Below are 17,674 nucleotides of genomic sequence, written 5' to 3' on the forward strand. Positions count from 1 at the left end.
CCACACCAAATCTGTCCTCTTGATTATTAGAAACTGTATAGTATGCCCTTAATGCTGTTAGTCAGTTCAATGCCTAGGCTTTTAACCCCACTGTCCTGGCCAAATTCTAATTTCAGTAACTACATTATACTTACCTAAATTTCCAGTCTCCTTTTATTGAATGAAGTGTTCTTTCTCACTGGACTGCTGTGTAGTGTTGCTGGACATTGTTAAACATTACTGTATTTTGCCTTATAGGTGGCAGTGCTGAGGCAGTGGGCAAAGTAATTTCGCTATATAGCATATATAGGTTGCATAATTATTTAGAGACTTTTGTAAAGTGCTTTGGCATCTGTTGGATGAATGATCACTGTTTACTCTTAGAAACACAAGAAAAATAAGTGTTCTCTTTTAGAAAGAACAAAAACAGGTCAGAAAGAAATTAGAATTTTCTTTTTCTAGTCTTTTACTTTTAAAGCCCCAAATAAACTCAATTTATATTTAACTATATAAAAAGAATAATTTTGCCACTATAAAACGACTTCTATTTTAGTGTCACCTCTTCATTTAGCTAGTGCTGCTATTATGTTATTTAAGCACCTGCTGTGGGCCTATAGTGTATTTTTATTGCTACATTACTAAGATTAAGAAAATCTTCCACTTTAATTGTATGTACTGCACAAACTCTCTCTAGTAGTATAAATCCACTAAAGCTGTCACGGCAGTTACTAACCTTTTGTAGAGGTTACAGTTTTCAGAAAGGTATCTAATTAAACATTTATGGAACATCGATGAACTTGTGACTTTGTGCATTGAGGCCTAATGCTAGTCAATTTCTTAAGCATGTAAGATAAAGGAAAGGTTAACTACTGTATGGGCTAGTATTTACAATGCTGGATTTCCACACTATAACCATAAATTGTAAATACTAAGCCAATAGAGTTTTTAAATGTCAAAATTTTGCCTTCTGATATAGGAAGAAGGAGGTGTCTAAGCAAAGATGGCATTGTTACTTTGTGCATCAGAAGGCTATAGTATAGTGTTTTTGTAGTTCTTTGGTATGTTGTATTGGGTGAAAGTATCTTCAACGTGATAGTCTTGTAATTACGCAACTCTTTAAATATCTCTGAGTCCTACTTCACAATAATGATTATTATATCTCTAAAGCACCTCAGGAAAGCAATGTTTCATTATGACTGAACCTGACGTGTGTTGTTATGACTGATTAGCAGTTTTCCACTATTGTTATGAAAAAACAGTCACCAGCCAGAGTTGGTTATAAGATCAATTTCAAATCCTTCCCTCAATTAGGACAGAGTAAAATTGCCAGCTGAAAACTGAAGCCGTTACCTTTAGGATTAGAGAGTCCTCCATCCTTGTCAGTTAATTCCATTAATAGTTTTGAAGTTGAAGTTAGTTAAAAATTAGTCCCTTTGCAGATTTGAAAATAGTCTCAGTTTTGGTTACTTCAAAATAGAAAGGTTTATACATTTAAGCCCCGATCCTGCAAACACCTGATTCATGCATGTTTTTTTTTTTTCATTATTATCAGTATCTCTTGTTCTCTTCTGTGGAGTTTCTTTAGCAGGGATTGAGTCTTTCCCTGGTATATAGAATCTTGTACCTAAAGTATTATATTTGACTCATGAAATATGTCCTGGGAAGAAATGCTTATTTGTAATTTTTTTCTAAGACTTAATACAAATAAATATTAAATCTTACTCAGCATAACTAACGTCTCATATATCCCCATCACAGCTGCTGCCACAATTACCCTGGCTCAGTGGTTCTCAACCCGCAGGCCGCTTGCGGCCCAATTAGCACACAGCTGCGGCCCAGCTATGTGCTAAAAAAAATTCAGAGTTTGCCGCATCTCATTCCTGGTCCCAGCAGGAGCAGGGCCAGCTGAGGAGGAGATGTGTCACAGAGCCCTGCTGGAGCGCTCCCTGCCAGTAGGGAAGGCAAAGCAGCCCCTTGTGGCAGTGGAGGAGCTCAGCTAGCTGCTTCCTCCCTCCCTCCCCGTGCTGCACAGACATGTAGAGTTGCCAGATGTCCGGTTTTCGACGGGAAAGCGTGGTCGAAAAGGCAACCTGACAATGTCCATCAGACCTACTGACCCAATGCCAAAAGTTTGGTTGCCGCAGGCAGGGGGATGCACAGGGTCATCAACCACACAAGCCATTGGCATAGTGTGGGGGGCATTGCCTCTCCCCCCCCCCCCCGACATCCCTCTCCCAATTTCTGCGAGCGCCGAGCAGGGCTTGCTCTGCTCAGCCTGCTGGGGGGAGGGAGGTTCTGTCCTTCCCATGCTGCGCCGGCTCACTCGGCCCCTTTGCTTGACTGAGGCTGGCCGCTCCAGGATGTTGCCTCTTGGTTCTAGTGTCTGTCATCATCCTCTTCTATGTGTTCTGGGTCCAGTTTCTGTACAGTGGTGAGTGCCCGTGGGAGGGCAGAGCAAGGAGGTGGGTTAGGGAGAGGAGGGGGATAGAGGGATGGGGCAAGAGGAAGAGAGGAGGATGACTGAGAGTGCTGCCACCAGGGGGAGCGCTGCCTTTTCACTTCTGGGTGTCTCGGCCAGAGGCATCCAGAGAAATGGGGAGGAGGCACATGCCCCCGCACTAGCCACAGCCTCGTGTCGCCTCCAGGGGGATGAGCATGCTGCAGGCTGCAGCGCGCTCTGGGCTGTGTGCAGCAGACAGGGCCTGCCTGCCTGCCCATCCCATGCTGGCCATGTCCAGACACGGAGCTCACAGCCAGAGCAGGAGGCTGCCCTGTAAGTCCGGTCTCTAGAGGGAGAGCTGGTGCAGGGTGGAAATTTGTCCCATGGGCAGCTTCCCAGCTAGTGATCCCCTTGGCTCAGTGGGTGAAATCACCCCCGGCCCCTGACTGTCTGGGAGCAGGAGTGGAGGGACATGTGCCCAATTGGGCAGTCACAGTAGGCAGGGTGGGGAGGAGCCCTCACACACACCCCCCCCCAAGCAATCTCTGTTACAGGGCTCTAATGCCATCCTCAGCAGTGACCCTCTCTGGCCTGGACAGTGCCCCAGTGTTGAGCCCCACGTAGGGCTGAGTGCATGCTCCTGGTACCCCCTGCACTGAGTGGTGCCCGGAGCAGCCCCCTCCAACCCAGCTGCATTACCTCCATAGTCACTACCACCAGACAGAGGTCAGTGTCCACACACCCATGCCCAGCAGGACTCTGCCCCCGCCTCAGACAAGGTGAGAGGCACCGAGGGCAGAGCTGCTGTGTGCCACACGCCACGCACGCTGCCCCCTGCATTTACAGACCAGCAGCTCAGACGAAGATACAGCTGACACTGCAGCTGTTTTGTGGGCCCAGCTCAGGCAAGGCTTAAAGTGAGCAGAATCACAAGGGGTCACAGTCCTGGCAAAAAAGAATTAAAAATGGAGTCGGGTCACTGAGGGGTACCCTTTAAGCGCTGCCCTCCAAGTGCATGAACATTTATTTCATCTGGGATTATCATAGACGCCCCCCCAACATACACACATGCTTTTTCCACTTTTAAGCACTAAGCTCAGGGATTCACAATTATCTTGCAGTGATCAACAGCCCAGGACAATACCAACTATTGTACAGAAACCGGTTAATTCAACCGCCCCATAACCCCCAAGTATTATATATCATGGGCACTGGTACTGTCTGTCTCCCACAACTCTCCCACACTAGCGCTCTCTCTCGCACACACACGCACACTTCCTGTCTGTTTCACACAACTTTCACCTACATACACTCGCTCATTCTCATACACATGCAAAGCCACTGAGCCACATCTTATAGTCCAATGTGTTAACAGAAAAAACCCTTTATTTCAATCAATAGATTGGGCTAGTTTTTAAATGACTTTCAGTGATGTTAAGTGTTGTACAGGTATTATATATAGTGTGGCTGCAGCCCACCCAACACATAGAGAGCTGTATAAGCCAGCCATAATGGTAAATAGGTTGAGAACCACGGTGGCCTGGCTGCACATGGGTAATTGATCAAAGTCCTGCTTTTCAAAAATAAGTGCTTAAAATTAGGGTCCTAAATCCATATCCATAAACTAAATCCATTGGGAGGCATTGTGGTGTAATGGATAGGGTACGGGACTAGAAACCAGGAGACCTGGATTTTATTCTGGCTGTGCCAATGACCTGCTGTGTGACTTTGGGCAAGTTACTTATTAGTCTGCATCTCTATTTTCCCTCCTACCCTTTGTAGGGTTGCCAACTTTCTACTCACACAGAACCGAACACTCTTGTTACACTCCTCCTCCGAGGTCCCGCCCTCACTCACTACATCTCCCCTCCCTTGTTGCTCGCTCTCCCCACCCTCATTCAGTCACTCATTTTCACTGGGCTGGCTCAGGGGATTGGGTTGAGGGAGGGGGTGAGGGTTCCAGCTGGGAGTGCAGGCTCCGGGATGGGACCACAAATGAGAAGTTCAGGGTGTGGAAGAGGGCTCCAGGCTGACACAGTGGGTTGGGATGCAAGAGAGGGTGAGGGCTCCAGCTGGGGGGTGCAGGCTCTGGGGTGGAGCCAGGGATGAGGAGTTTGGGGTGAGGAGGGGGCTCTAGGCTGAGGCAGGGGGTTAGGGTGTGGGAGTGGGTACGGGCTGTGGGGTGGGGCTGAGAGGTTTGGGGTGTAGGAGAGTGCTCTGGGCTGCGGCTGAGGGGTTCAGATGGCAAGAGGGGGATCAGGGCTGGAGTTGAGGTGCAGGAGGGAGTGCAGGCTCCAGGCGGCGCTTACCTCAGGCAGCTCCCAGAAGCAGAGGCATGTCCCCCGTCCACCTCCTACATGGAGGCGTGGCCAAGCAGCTCTGTGCACCACCCCATCCGCAGACGCCACCTCTGCAGCTCCCTTTGTCTGTGGTTCACGACCAATGGGAGCCGCAGAGCCCCCTGGCTGTCCCTACATGTAAGAGCCGGAGGGGGGACATGCTGCTGCTTCCAGGAGCTGTGCAAAGCCATGGCAGGCAGGGAGCCTGCGTTAACCCTGCTGCACTGCCAACCGGACTTTCAATGGCCCAGTCAGCAGTGCTGACCAGAGCCGCCAGGGTCGCTTTGCAACTGGGTGTTCCGGTCAAAAAACAGACACCTCAACCCTAACCCTTTGCCTTGTCTATTTAGATTGCAAGTTCTTTGGGCCAGGGGCTATGACCGAATTTTTCAAAACCATAGTTAGCCTCCTAAGTGTGGGTTTTCAAGTGTGCATAAATGACTTAGGAGCTTTTGAAAATACCACCTTTGGGTATTTAAACATTGATTTAAGAGTGTAAACATTAGAGTCTGTTCTTGAAAATTTTGGTCTGTCTCTTACTATGTGTTTGGTGTATAGCACAATGGACCCTGATCCTACTTGTGACCTCTGTGCTACCGTAATATAAATAGTAATCATCTTTATGCACCTTCTGACTTCAGAAAATGCTGAGCACTCAGCAGTTCCTATTGACCAGTGGGAGTGGTGCCTGAATATGGATTTAGGATCTAGGATTTAGGATTTGATGGTCCTATTTTAGGAAATTTGGAGCCAGATGTCAGATTACACATCTGGCAATTCACATTCATTGACTATTTTGCACACACATAGTTTCTTAGTTTATAAGCTCTTTCTAGTATGAGCCATCCTTGAGGGTTTGGCAAGTGCCTAACACACAGTGAGCACTCCCATAAATAAACAACAAATAATACTTTCACGTGCTAGTTAGTAAAACAACTGAATGCACATTTTTGTGCCACATTATTGTGCAGCCCTAATTTTGAAAATGAGGGCCTATAATTTTGGTAGGCTTCAGCTTTTCTTCTGATATGGATGATCACTTTTCTTATTACTGGTTTGTCAGCATTCCACTCAAGAGGAAAGAATTAAGTATGACAATATGTTGCTGCTGCCCAAAATGCAGAAACATCTGTTGTAGTTATGAAGTGAGCACACAAATTCACTGGGATTAGCTATGGCATCATTAGCAGATGTCACCAGTTGTGGAATTAGATAAACTAACATTGTAAGTGCTCCCTTTCACCAGCAGGGCAAAAGATGTTAAGATTTTCTAAAAGTGCAAATGTGTTCAGAGTCCGTTTGCCGTGAAGGATGAGAAATGTACATTTCCAATGTCCAAACATTAGAAACCAGCGAAGACCTTTGCAAATTTACGACCTGCAGCAATAGGCATTATGTTGTCATTTTCCAGTGCAGAGCATGGCTCTTTGTGGGATTAATGGATACTTTTTACTTTTCATTTTCAGTCCTCTAGAACTACAGGGACAATGTTAAGAGGATAACAATCAGGCTGCAAAACTCATTTTCCTTTAAAGTTTGTTTCTTATTGACACTCCTAATCTCCTTATTCTTCCATCAATTTCTTTCAAAAATTGGTCATTGCAGTGATGGTTTGGGGAAAGGGGTTATTTAGATTTGACAGACTTTGAGTGGATTCAAAGAAAAACAGCTCTGCTTCAAATTACATTACAACAATGACAATTTTTGGAGTAAAAGCTGACACAGGAGCAGAAGTTTAATATTCATCAATTCAATAAATTACCAGAACAGAGGCTAAAGACTATGGATGTTTTACTGTTAAAACAAACATTTCTCTGTTCCTCAGGTGTTTTGATTTCTTTTGTTTTCTCTTTTACATATTCTAGACACGGTAGCCAGGCATTTAAGAAACAACTATGCCTTTGTCTCACATCATCTATAAACATTTCCGTTATCAGACTATCCTATACCCTGCTAGTTTATTAGAATATGCTAGCTCACTCTTCTTCCAAAATTCTGCATTACACCATGCTGTTAGATGGTGTGAGCACAATTATGTGATAGGACAAGGCTTTTTATCTGTGAACTCTGAGATTCATTATGAGGTTGCAAATACTTGACAAATATTCCTGGACTTTGAGACGTTCCCATCAAATATTCATAAAGGTACCTTTCATTCCGGACACACTCCAACTGTTTGGTGCATCATTGTAGATTCTCTTTAAATGAGAGGGTGTGAGATACCACTGAATTAGCAAAATATACTGATTTTCTTTTACTGTTAGATATCTGGAAAAGGGAGGTACTTTACCCCAAATAAAGGACCAATGCTCTAAGGGAATTTCTTCATCTAGAACCTTTCCCATTTCTTCCTGTAATTACATTTGCCATCCATTTCAAGTATAATAAGTTCACTATATAGTTTTGAAATTGATTTTAGATCTGCTAGAGTTCATTATCATTTCAATATCCGTAAGTCATTTCTAGAACCTGCCATTTCTTGGGAGGCTTGAAATATATTTTAACTGTATTTAATTAAATATTGGTATCTTAGTTATAGTAAAAGTTCCTTGTAATGTCTCTGGGTCTATCATTTTTTCCCCTTTAATTAACTACCCTACTCTTTGCAGGCTCACTTTTTCCCATTTTTAAAAAAGTGGGATCAATGTCTCCTGGAGGGAAGGTTGGATTGTATCTATTTTGTTGTTAGAGGGGAAGAGGCTGGGCCGTTTTTCACTTCTACTTTGCTCCAAAGTTTTCAGGGAAATCACTAAATGGGAGGTCTTGGGTGTTTTGGAAATGAAAATGTTGACCCAAATATGATAGCAAATATTTCCTGCTCTGTGTTCTCCAATAATTATTGCTATACCCATCATATCAGGCTATCAAGGCCCAGAGTTCTGGTGCCCAATAATACCCCCTTAGGTTTGTACCACTAGCCCTCTTTGAAATACTGACCTGTATACTTTTTTTAATGAGTGATTTTATTACTCCAAATAAAATATAAAATGGAGGAGATTAACTCTTCTAATAATTTTGTAGGGATTTCTATTCCAAGAATTTGAAAAAAGAAGATAATCTTGGAGAGAAGGCTTATCCAATTTTATGTATCTCTTTCAAGGCTTTTCAACAGAGATGCATAATGTGTATTATATATTTTTCCCAGATGAGAGGTAATATTGGCCTCAAACTGTCTTGATGAGTTTTTTGCCCAATGAAATCTAATACTTTGGATTAGGGATAAATTGGATGGGATTTTCAAAAACTTCTAGTTGACTTAGGAGCACAATTCCTGTAAACTTTGAAACTTCTCTGAGTTTCATGTCTTTCATAATATGAAGCACAAAGGTAAGGGAATAAACAAACATCACCAAGGGATTGCCCATATGCTAAACAACTTGGTTCTCTGGGCTGCCTGCATTTATTACTAAGGAATTGTATTTTCTTCTCTTTTATTGTGATAAAGTTTCAATCACTATTACAAATAAGAGCAGTGACATAAGCAGCCATGTCATGTTTCTCTCGAGGCCAATAAATTCAGAGTATTTGCCGTTAACATTGACTTCAGCTATAAGATTGTGTAAGATTTCAACCACGCTTGCTGAAATGGTGCTGATCGCAGTTTGTCCTTGCCTACAACTGTTCACCTTTATCCATTGCTGATACCTGCTCTCAGCATTGGTTCAAACCTCAAAAGGGTTTCTTAGGAAGCTGCTTCAGAGTTTCTGAAATGGTGCTGAATGCAGCTTGCCCTGTCTGCACTTTCCACTAAACTGCTGAGTACTAGTTCATCTGCTGACTGTCACAGTAACCAGGCAATCTGTGGTTTGGACCCTTGTTAGTCCCTCTCGAGTGCACCTCTCAGAGGCCTGGCTTCCTGCACCTCTCTCTGGGTGGAACCATGCAGTCCAAACATTTTTAGACAGGATCTCTGGAGTGTAGCCCCCCTCGTTACCAGCTGTGTTAACTGGGTTTGATGACAGTGAGCTCTTTTACTCTGTGAGCCTGTGATGTTGGCTGATTAAAGTGACGAAAACAAAGTATTATTTATTCATTCACCCAAAAGCCTTATGCACTCAGAGTCGTGAACAGAGGCAGCTAACAGGAGAATTTTGGAGGGAATTCAGAGAGGGAGTGTGAGAGGCTTTTCTTCCAGGTCCAGCTCTGTGTTTGATTCCAGATGGACAGCAATGGAATCGTGGTTGTGACTTGCAATGGCTGTGTCCCTTCCCCCTCCCCACCCCCCACCCCGCCTGAAGCTGGAAGGGACTTCTTATGTATGAAGTACAAGTTGGTAGCTGTGCTGGAAGAAAAAATTATTGGATTGGAAAGGGAAGGAGAGATGCTATTGAGAATCAGAGAAGCTGAGGCATACCTAGATAGCCAGGTTCAGGAAACATCCGTACCTTAGGTTCATGGAAGAATGAAACTGGCCACCAAGGAATTGGAGAGAGAGGAACAGACAAGAAGCTTTCTTAATGGCTGGAGACAGACTACGATAGGCAGGCTGTGGTCAGCAGAGAGAAGAATACCAGGAGGAATTCCAAATAATTATGTATTATTTATAATTAAATATAATTATTTTAATTATATATTCCAATATTTATGTATATATTATTTGGAATAATTTTTATTTATCATTAAAATATATTATAACAAATAGAAGAAGGGGGATAATGATTAACTGTACAAAATTGATAAGAGAAGAATTATTTTGGTGGCATTATGTGGTCTGTGTTATACGGGAGGTCAGACTAGAAGATGATCACAATGGTCCTTTTGGCCTTGGAAACTATAAATCTATGAATAAGAGCAAGCATATAATATAACAGGGCTAGATGTATATTTCCCCTTACCTATACCTTAATCTTTTCTTGCAAACTCCTCTCAGCCCAGTTAACTCCATGTCTGTCTGAGAGAGACAGATTGTCCTGCTGCAGTGTGCTCCCTGTGACAATTTCTCCCTGTACATCTGTCAGAGACTACACCTGGACGACTACTGACACCCCACTCAACCCCCCACTTCTTGCCTAGGCTAGCATCGTTAAGGTTTTAGTATACGTTTTGTTCCTAGGTTCAACCTGGGAAGAGCTAGTGGGCATCAGGCCAGAGGTAATATGTAACTATGAGAGTGCTCCTCTTGTTCTAGTAGCATCAGTAGAACACACTGACTGAAAGGAGTAGATTGACGGGTGGTAGCAGAATCTGGAGCATGGGAGGCTAATTACTTAGTAGACATCTTGGAAAGTATAACTTGACAGCTAATTAGTAAGCCTCTAATTGTTAGTTTTCCACAAACAAAGGAGACCTGGCTCCCTGACCCTCCATTGTATTACATCATTGAGACTGTGACCTTTGAGACATCTTATACATAGAGTGTTTCATGGAACATTGATTACTTTAACCTGACACAAGGAGCCAAAATAATTGCTGGTGTAATGTTAAATCAGATTTACATCTGAGATGAGTTTTTCCCAGAAAGTTAGAACCCCTGCCAAGCTAAAAATGAAAGTCATTTGCTAGGTCTTCTAAACATAAACATTTTTGTTTTCCTATTATATGACTGCTTCTTTAATCTGTGTCCATGGAAATTTTATAAAAATCATAATAATGCAATGAGACAACAGTACAAACAGATGTATTCACTTGTTCCAGTATAAAGCAGAAGTGTGCCTTCAGCAAATTTTCTTAGCTCAATTGTTTCAAAAGGTGAGCTAAAGACCCAATCGTCTACCAATCCTACAAAAATAATGACAGCAGAGACTCAACAGAAGGTGAAAGAATGCCTCTGTGTGTTTTGATTGGCTATTGTGGTGCTTCTCCCCATGCAGCACATATAAAACAGGGTCACAAAGGCCAGGTGTCATTTGATCTTCAGAACAGTCCCCATAGGATCACACTGTCATTTAAACCTGCTAACAGGCTCATTAGGCTACTGTTTTTCTATATCACTGAGTTGCTTTTTGATACTAGTGCTGTGTTAGAGGCTGATCAGCTTCAGGCCTTGATTTGTACGTCTCAGGCACTGTTACTGTTTAGGGTTTGGTACACTTGTATTTTTTGTTTTTAGTAGGGCTGTCGATTTAGTGGCAGTTTTAATTGCACTGTTAAACAATAGAATACTAATTAAAATTGATTACATATTTTGGACATTTTTCTACATTTTCATATATATTGTATTCTCTGTTGTAATTGAAATCACGGTGTGTATTGTTTTTATTACAAATATGTGCACTGTAAAAATGATAAACAAAAGAAATAGTATTTTTCAGTTAATCTCCTACAAGTACTGTAGTGCAATGTCTTTGTCGTGAAAGCGCAATTTACAAATGTAGATTTTTTTTGTTACATAACTGCACTCAAAAACAAAACAATGTAAAACTTCAGAGCTGACAGGTCCACTCTGTCCTATTTCTTGTTCAGCCAATTGCTTAGACAAACAAGTTTTGTTTACACTTATAGGAGGGTGATAATGCTACCCTCCTCTTATTTACAGTGTCACCAGAAAGTGAGAACAGGTATTTGCATGGCACTTTTGTAGCCGGCATTGCAAGGTATTTACGTGCCAGATATGCTAAACGTTCCTTGCCCCTTCATGCTTTGGCCACCATTCCAGAGGACATGCTTCCATGCTGATGATGCTCGTTAAAAAAATAATGTGTTAATTAAATATGTGACTGAACTCCTTGGGGGAGAATTGTATGTCCCCTGCTCTGTTTTACCCACATTCTGCCATATATCTTTAGCGCATCCGGCATGTAAATATCTAGTGACACCATCTACAACAGTCCCATGAGAATGCCTGTTCTCATTTTCAGGTGACACTGTAAACAAGAAGCGGGCAGCATTATCTCCTGCAAATGTAAACAAACTTGTTTGTCTGAGTGATTGGCTGAACAAGAAGTAAGAGTGGACTTGCATGCTCTAAAGTTTTATTTTTCAGTGCAGTTATTTTCTGTACATAATTCTACATTTTTAAGTTCAACTTTCATGATAAAGAGATTGCACTACAGTACTTGTAGTAAGTGAATTGAAAAATATTATTTCTTTTGTTTTTTTACAGTGCAAATACTTGTAATAAAAAATAAAGTGAGCACTGTACACTTTGTATCTGTGTTGTAATTGAAATCAATATATTTGAAATTTTTTAAATTGCTTGACACCCCTACTTTTTAGGTGTGGGAATGTGTATGTGTAGGGGAGAATCCTTTTTCTTTTCTTTTTATTCACAGGATTACAGTATTTTAAAACTGTATACCATATTAAAACATAGCAATTTCTATACCACAACAACTATAAAAATATATTAATATTGAGAACATTTATTTTATAAAAACAAATACAAATTAGGTTGAATTCTCATGTAATGAAACATGGGTTTGTGGGACACTTGTCATTTCTTTTTCTTTTTTTAAAAATACATATTTAGCATGTAGCACCTGATTTTTAATATGATGCATTCCAAATTGGCAGTGAGAATGTGCAAATAGTTATTTTAATACGTATATCCAAGTGTTCATTATTTTTGAACAGGTTATACCATTAATCATTTAATGATTTAGCAAAGAAAATTACTTTACAAGAGAAGAGTGAGGGGGGATTTGATAGAAGCCTTCAACTACCTGAAGGGGGGTTCCAAAGAGGCTGGAGCTAGGCTATTCTCAGTGGTGGCAGATGACAGAACAAGAAGCAATGTTTTCAAGTTGCAGTGGGGGAGGTCTAGGTTGGATATTGGGAAACACTATTTCACTAGGAGGGTGGTGAAGCACTGGAATGGGTTACATAGGGAGGTGGTGGAATCTCCATCCTTAGAGGTTTTTAAGGCCTGACTTGACAAAGTCTTGGCTGGGATGATTTAATTGGTGTTGGTCCTGCTTTGAGCAGGGGATTGGACTAGATGACCTCCTGAGGTCTCTTCCAACTCTAATATTCTATGATTCTATGAATTCCCTCATCCTAATTTTGGGCCAGATTCTACTGCCCTCACTCATACTGAGTAGTACTCTACTCCCTGAAGCAGACCAATTGATTGCAGTAATGCTACTTGTGGAATAAGGTACAACTCAGTGAGAATAAGAATGGCAGAATCTGTGTTCTCATTATTTTTGTCATTTCTACTATTACCATCGGAAGAAACCTTACCTTCTTTATTTATTTTCAGTTTCTGCCACAGAGGTCACATTCCACCAACCCGGACTGTATGACTCCCCATGGAACTATTCTGCATCAGACCCTGGACTTTGATGAGTTCATACCTCCAATACCACCACCACCCTATTACCCACCTGAATATACCTGCGCACCTGTGATGGAAGCACAGAGGTAATTCTTTGTTCCTGAAAATTAACGTTATTCCTTCATAGCTTTGGGCCACAGATTGAGACTACTTCAGGGGGAAATGAATTATATCCACTGGTTCGCTGCTCCAGGCCAATTGGAAAAATTAAAAAATTAATTGCACTGTTAAACAATAGAATACCAATTTAAATTTATTAAATACTGTGGCTGTTTTTCTACATTTTCAAATATATTAATTTCTATTACAACACAGAATACAAAGTGTACAGTGTTCACTTTATATTATTATTTTTATTACAAATATTTCCACTGTAAAAATGATAAACAAAAGAAATAGTATTTTTCAGTTCACCTCCTACAAGTACTGTAGTGCAATCTCTTTATTGTGAAAGTGTAACTTACAAATGTAGATTTTTTTGTTACAATAACTGCACTCAAAGCAAAACTATGTAAAATTTTAGAGCCTACAAGTCCACTCAGTCCCACTTCTTGTTCAGCCAATCGCTAAATCAGACAAGTTTGTATACATTTACGGGAGATGCTGTTGCCTACTTCTTATTTAAAATGTCACCTGAAAGTGAGAGCAAGCATTTGCATGGACTGCTTTGTGATGGGTTCGGTCACAAATTCAGAGGCATGCATCTGCTAACTACATCATGGTAGAAGATGACATTAGTTCTCCAGGTAAATCCAGGTAAATCCAGTGCAGTGAAATGATAATTAAACATTTATTTTCTTTAACAGAGGTCTCCATTTGGACTTTCCTCATTCCCCCTTCAGTGCTTTATATGAGGTCACCATTAACAGCCCAGGAATGCTATATCCAACGGAGCTGCCCCCTCCTTATGAAGCTGTTATTGGACAGACCCCTGCTAGTCAGGTAAGAAAAGGTCAAAGGAAATAGGGATGAATTCTCCTTGGCCATTCTCTTACTTACTAAAGAATTTAGGAGTTAAGAGTACCTGAAGGACACAGTGATGTTTGCATTGTGAGGACTTTTGCATTCTCTAAACTGATCATTTCCGGTCCATTGTCTTTAACTTAAATGGGTGTTTTCCTTTCCCAGTAGTAGCTTGTGACCTTCACCTATAAGTCTGCATCCTCCTAAATTCTGGGTGCATGCTTGGACAAATGTTTATATAAAACATAGCATTTCAGTTGAGGTCATTCATTATAAAAAAATCACAAAAATAGTCACAGAACATTGGACCATCACTGAAGAAAACCTAGGAGAAGAGATTTGAGCCATTGAAGCAAGAAATCTTTTTTTTTAGGTGTGGATGGAGAATGACGTTCTGAAGTGAGATTGGGCTCTTGGGCCCTTTTGGGAAGAAGAATCCTCAAGTAGGAAGCAGTTTTCCTTTATTCAAAGTAGTCTAGTGCCTACAACAGGGGGATTACCTTACTTTTCTTTAATTTACTGTGCATAGGTAGGAGATTTGATAACCAAGAAGGTAATTTTGTATGGTACAAAATGTGATGATACCATCTGTGCGTGTATTAGAAATGCAGCTCATGGGACATATAATTTTAACATGTCCTGTGGTCTGAGCTTAAATTAATACAAATTTCTATATAAAATTCCATTAACAGTTAGGAGAAATTCCTGCAAAAGACTATATATTAACCTAGATGAATTAAAAAAAGTGCTTTGCAGTTGGCATTGGATCTCAAATTATCTTCTGGAAAAGAGCTGGCATAGATTTTCTTATAATGACGTGCCCAAATCTTGACAGAAAGGCTTATGCCCTGTGTCAGAATTTACTCTCTACCAGTTCTAACATATAGCCTTCCAGGAACAGAAACCAAGCTGGCCCCAGAATACTGGGAACTGACCTGCATCTAGTGATTACATTAAGTGATAAGGAACCATACACAGCTATATATTGAACTATAAGAAATAGGGACGTGTTTCTGTAACAAAGCAATGAGCAGAATCTACATTTGTTTGTAATTTTGCTGTTGCTTATACTTTTTGATGCTATTACTTGCAGTATTGTATCAATAACAGTATTCTGCAAGCCCCTTAACTCCATTATGAGCTTTAACAAAAGGTCCAGTATATCTCATTTATATTTTTCAGTTGTTTTTTTCTACATTTTTTCTACCATATGACTCAAAATCCATTCAGACAATCAGTTACAGAATTATGGTGCACATGGGGGACACAGTTAATGCCAAATTAAGCAGTGATATGTGAAGGGTGCTTGGTGATCATGCTGATAAACTGCCACCCTATATAACAGTCTCAATTTCTTTTTTTTACTTGCTTCTGGGATCTTTGATTTTCTTCAAATTTCAGTAGAAACTCAAGGAAGTCTGAGGAATTTAACATACTAGCTACTGCTTGTCAAGGTTGAGGTAAACATTTGCAGAGCTAGGTGCATATAGCTGGTTAACATAGCACCTATCTATACTATGTGTTACTAGAGTCCTTCACATTCACTCAGAATATACAAGAAATAGCTTGTGGTAGCTCTGCCCCAGGAAAAGCAACATATTAAGAAACATTAGATTAAAATATAAATACATGACCCACCGCCACAGTGGGAAAATTGCTGACAATTTACAAAGTGTCCAAAGAAAGCAGCAATGGTGAATGCTCAAGAGATGTGCAGTTAGGCTTAATGAGACACATCAGACATTCCACCCTTCTTAACTCACAAAGTAGATTCTGCTAAGTCTTTATTTTTCTCACTTTTAGTCTACTTATACCTGGCAGAAGGTAGCAACAGGCCAAACATTGTTTGCCTCTGACCTGTGTAAACTCGAAACTTGTCTCTCTCGCCAACAGAAGTTGGTCCAATCAAAGGTACTTGCCCCCTTGTCTCTTGGATTTATTCTTCAGTAATAGAAATGAGTCAATGAAACTTGCTACTGAACAGCAAAATTTTAGAGTCCCAATTATTTCCCCCTCATTTCTAAAATGTTATTTACTGAAATTCTGCCGTGTTTTCTTTACAACATTGATTGTAAAGGAATCTGAAAGCCTTAGCGTGTTTGTAATGTTTTTATATTTGTGTCTTATCTCTAAATTTAAAAAAAGGCAAAAGCAATTAAAATCCTATCTGGTTAAAAAAAACATATTTCAGGTGAGAATTTGTATGTGGTATGCTAGAAGGTTATATAAATGGCTATTTATTTATTTATATTTAAATACAAAAATATACCTGTCCACCATTCTGGGTGCTCTGTCTATTAGTCAGGATCAAAATTTACACAGGAACAGTCACCCCGCCAGCACATGGCACTCATGGACAACAAAAATAATTAACTTAACGAGCCAGTAATCTAAAGCAGCAAAATCATACTCCACCCTATTATGTCAGGCCTCCCCAAAAGCCCTCCTAAGCAGATGCATTGCCCATAAATCTCTGACAGATGGGTCAGTGTCAGTGCATCATCCCTTCCTCTCTGGGCACCTGGGTCCCAGTGTTGGTTCTGGTCTCAAGTGAAAATGAGTGGTGGATTTTTAATTATTATGTGATCATGATTATAAAGCTCTTATTGGGTGTTAATCCACAACACCCCACTGTATGTCTGGCAGTTTCTAGCCAGGAAAGCTCTAAGAGTAGAATGGCAAGAGGTGTGGAAGGTGAGGAATGAAGTAGAGGTTGCAGAACAACTTATGTTCTTGACACTTTCATTAACACCAAAGGCCCAAACCTACATTCATTGTGGACCAGAAGTCCCAAGAAATTTAAAAACTGAAGAACACAACCTTAAAGTCAGTGACAAATTTAGATCTGCAAGGAATATAGAATGGAGTCTCAAATTCTTACATACATGCTACACCAGGATTGACAACCTATGGCACGCCTGCCAAAGACGGCACGCAAGCTGATTTTTAATGGCACGCTGCTGCCTGTCGGGGTCCCGCTCAGCCCACTGCCGAACTCCGGCAGCAGGCTGAGCTGGACCCCGGCAGGCAGCAGCGTGCCATTAAAAATCCTGCCCAACCCAGCCTGCTCTTCTCCGCCCCTGCCTACCGCTCTCTCTGGCAGGGACAGGGGGCAGAAGCAAGCTTGCTCCTGCCGGCTGCTGCTGTACAGCAGGCTCCGCCGGCAGCCAAGCTTCCCCCTCCCCCGCCTCTTCCCCCCAGCGTGCTGTGTGGAGCCCCGCCTCCTCTCCCTCCCTGCCGCCAATGGCCCTTGCAAGGGAGGGGAGAAGAGCAGCCCCAGCGCCCTCGCTGCTCAGACCAGTAAGGAGGCGGGGATGGGGGATAGGAGCGGGGCCTTGGGGAAGGGGGGGTAGGAGTGGGGTGTATCCCTCCAGCCCCCTGCCGTGAGCCGCTCAGGGCAGGGGGCTGAGAGCACCCCCCTGATCCCAGCCCACCCCCCAGCCTCTGCCCTGACCCCTGCAATCCCCGTGCACCCCAGCCCTCTGCATCCCCCCCCCATGACCCCATCCCTGATTCCTGCACCCTCCACACATACCCAGCCCCCTCACACCCCATGCCCTGACTCCTGCACCCCCTCACATGCCCGCAGCCGTCTGCCCTGACCCCTGCACCCTCCTTGCACCCCAGCTCCCTGCATCCCCCCCATGACCCCATCCCTGATTCCTGCACCCTCCACACATACCCAGCCCTCCCACATCCCATGCCCTGACTCCTGCAACCCCTCACATGCCCCCAGCC

The 17,674-nt window shown here is 42.1% G+C and overlaps 2 protein-coding genes across 9 annotated transcripts in view; one reads left to right on the plus strand and one right to left on the minus strand.

Moving 5' to 3' along the window:
• The window catches only part of ENTREP2 (endosomal transmembrane epsin interactor 2), a 407,682-nt gene that overhangs the window by 365,078 nt on the left and 24,930 nt on the right, over positions 1-17,674 (plus strand). For all 5 annotated transcript variants that reach the window (XM_024101862.3, XM_005284996.5, XM_065558310.1 and 2 more), the window contains 2 exons: positions 12,899-13,059; positions 13,780-13,915. In XM_024101862.3, coding sequence (XP_023957630.2) covers positions 12,899-13,059; positions 13,780-13,915 — 297 coding nt within the window. The remainder of the gene's footprint in view (positions 1-12,898; positions 13,060-13,779; positions 13,916-17,674) is intronic.
• The window catches only part of APBA2 (amyloid beta precursor protein binding family A member 2), a 304,744-nt gene that overhangs the window by 41,809 nt on the left and 245,261 nt on the right, over positions 1-17,674 (minus strand). The window lies entirely within an intron of this gene.

This window comes from Chrysemys picta, chromosome 10 (assembly GCF_011386835.1).
Source record: "Chrysemys picta bellii isolate R12L10 chromosome 10, ASM1138683v2, whole genome shotgun sequence".
Taxonomy (NCBI): domain Eukaryota; kingdom Metazoa; phylum Chordata; order Testudines; family Emydidae; genus Chrysemys; species Chrysemys picta.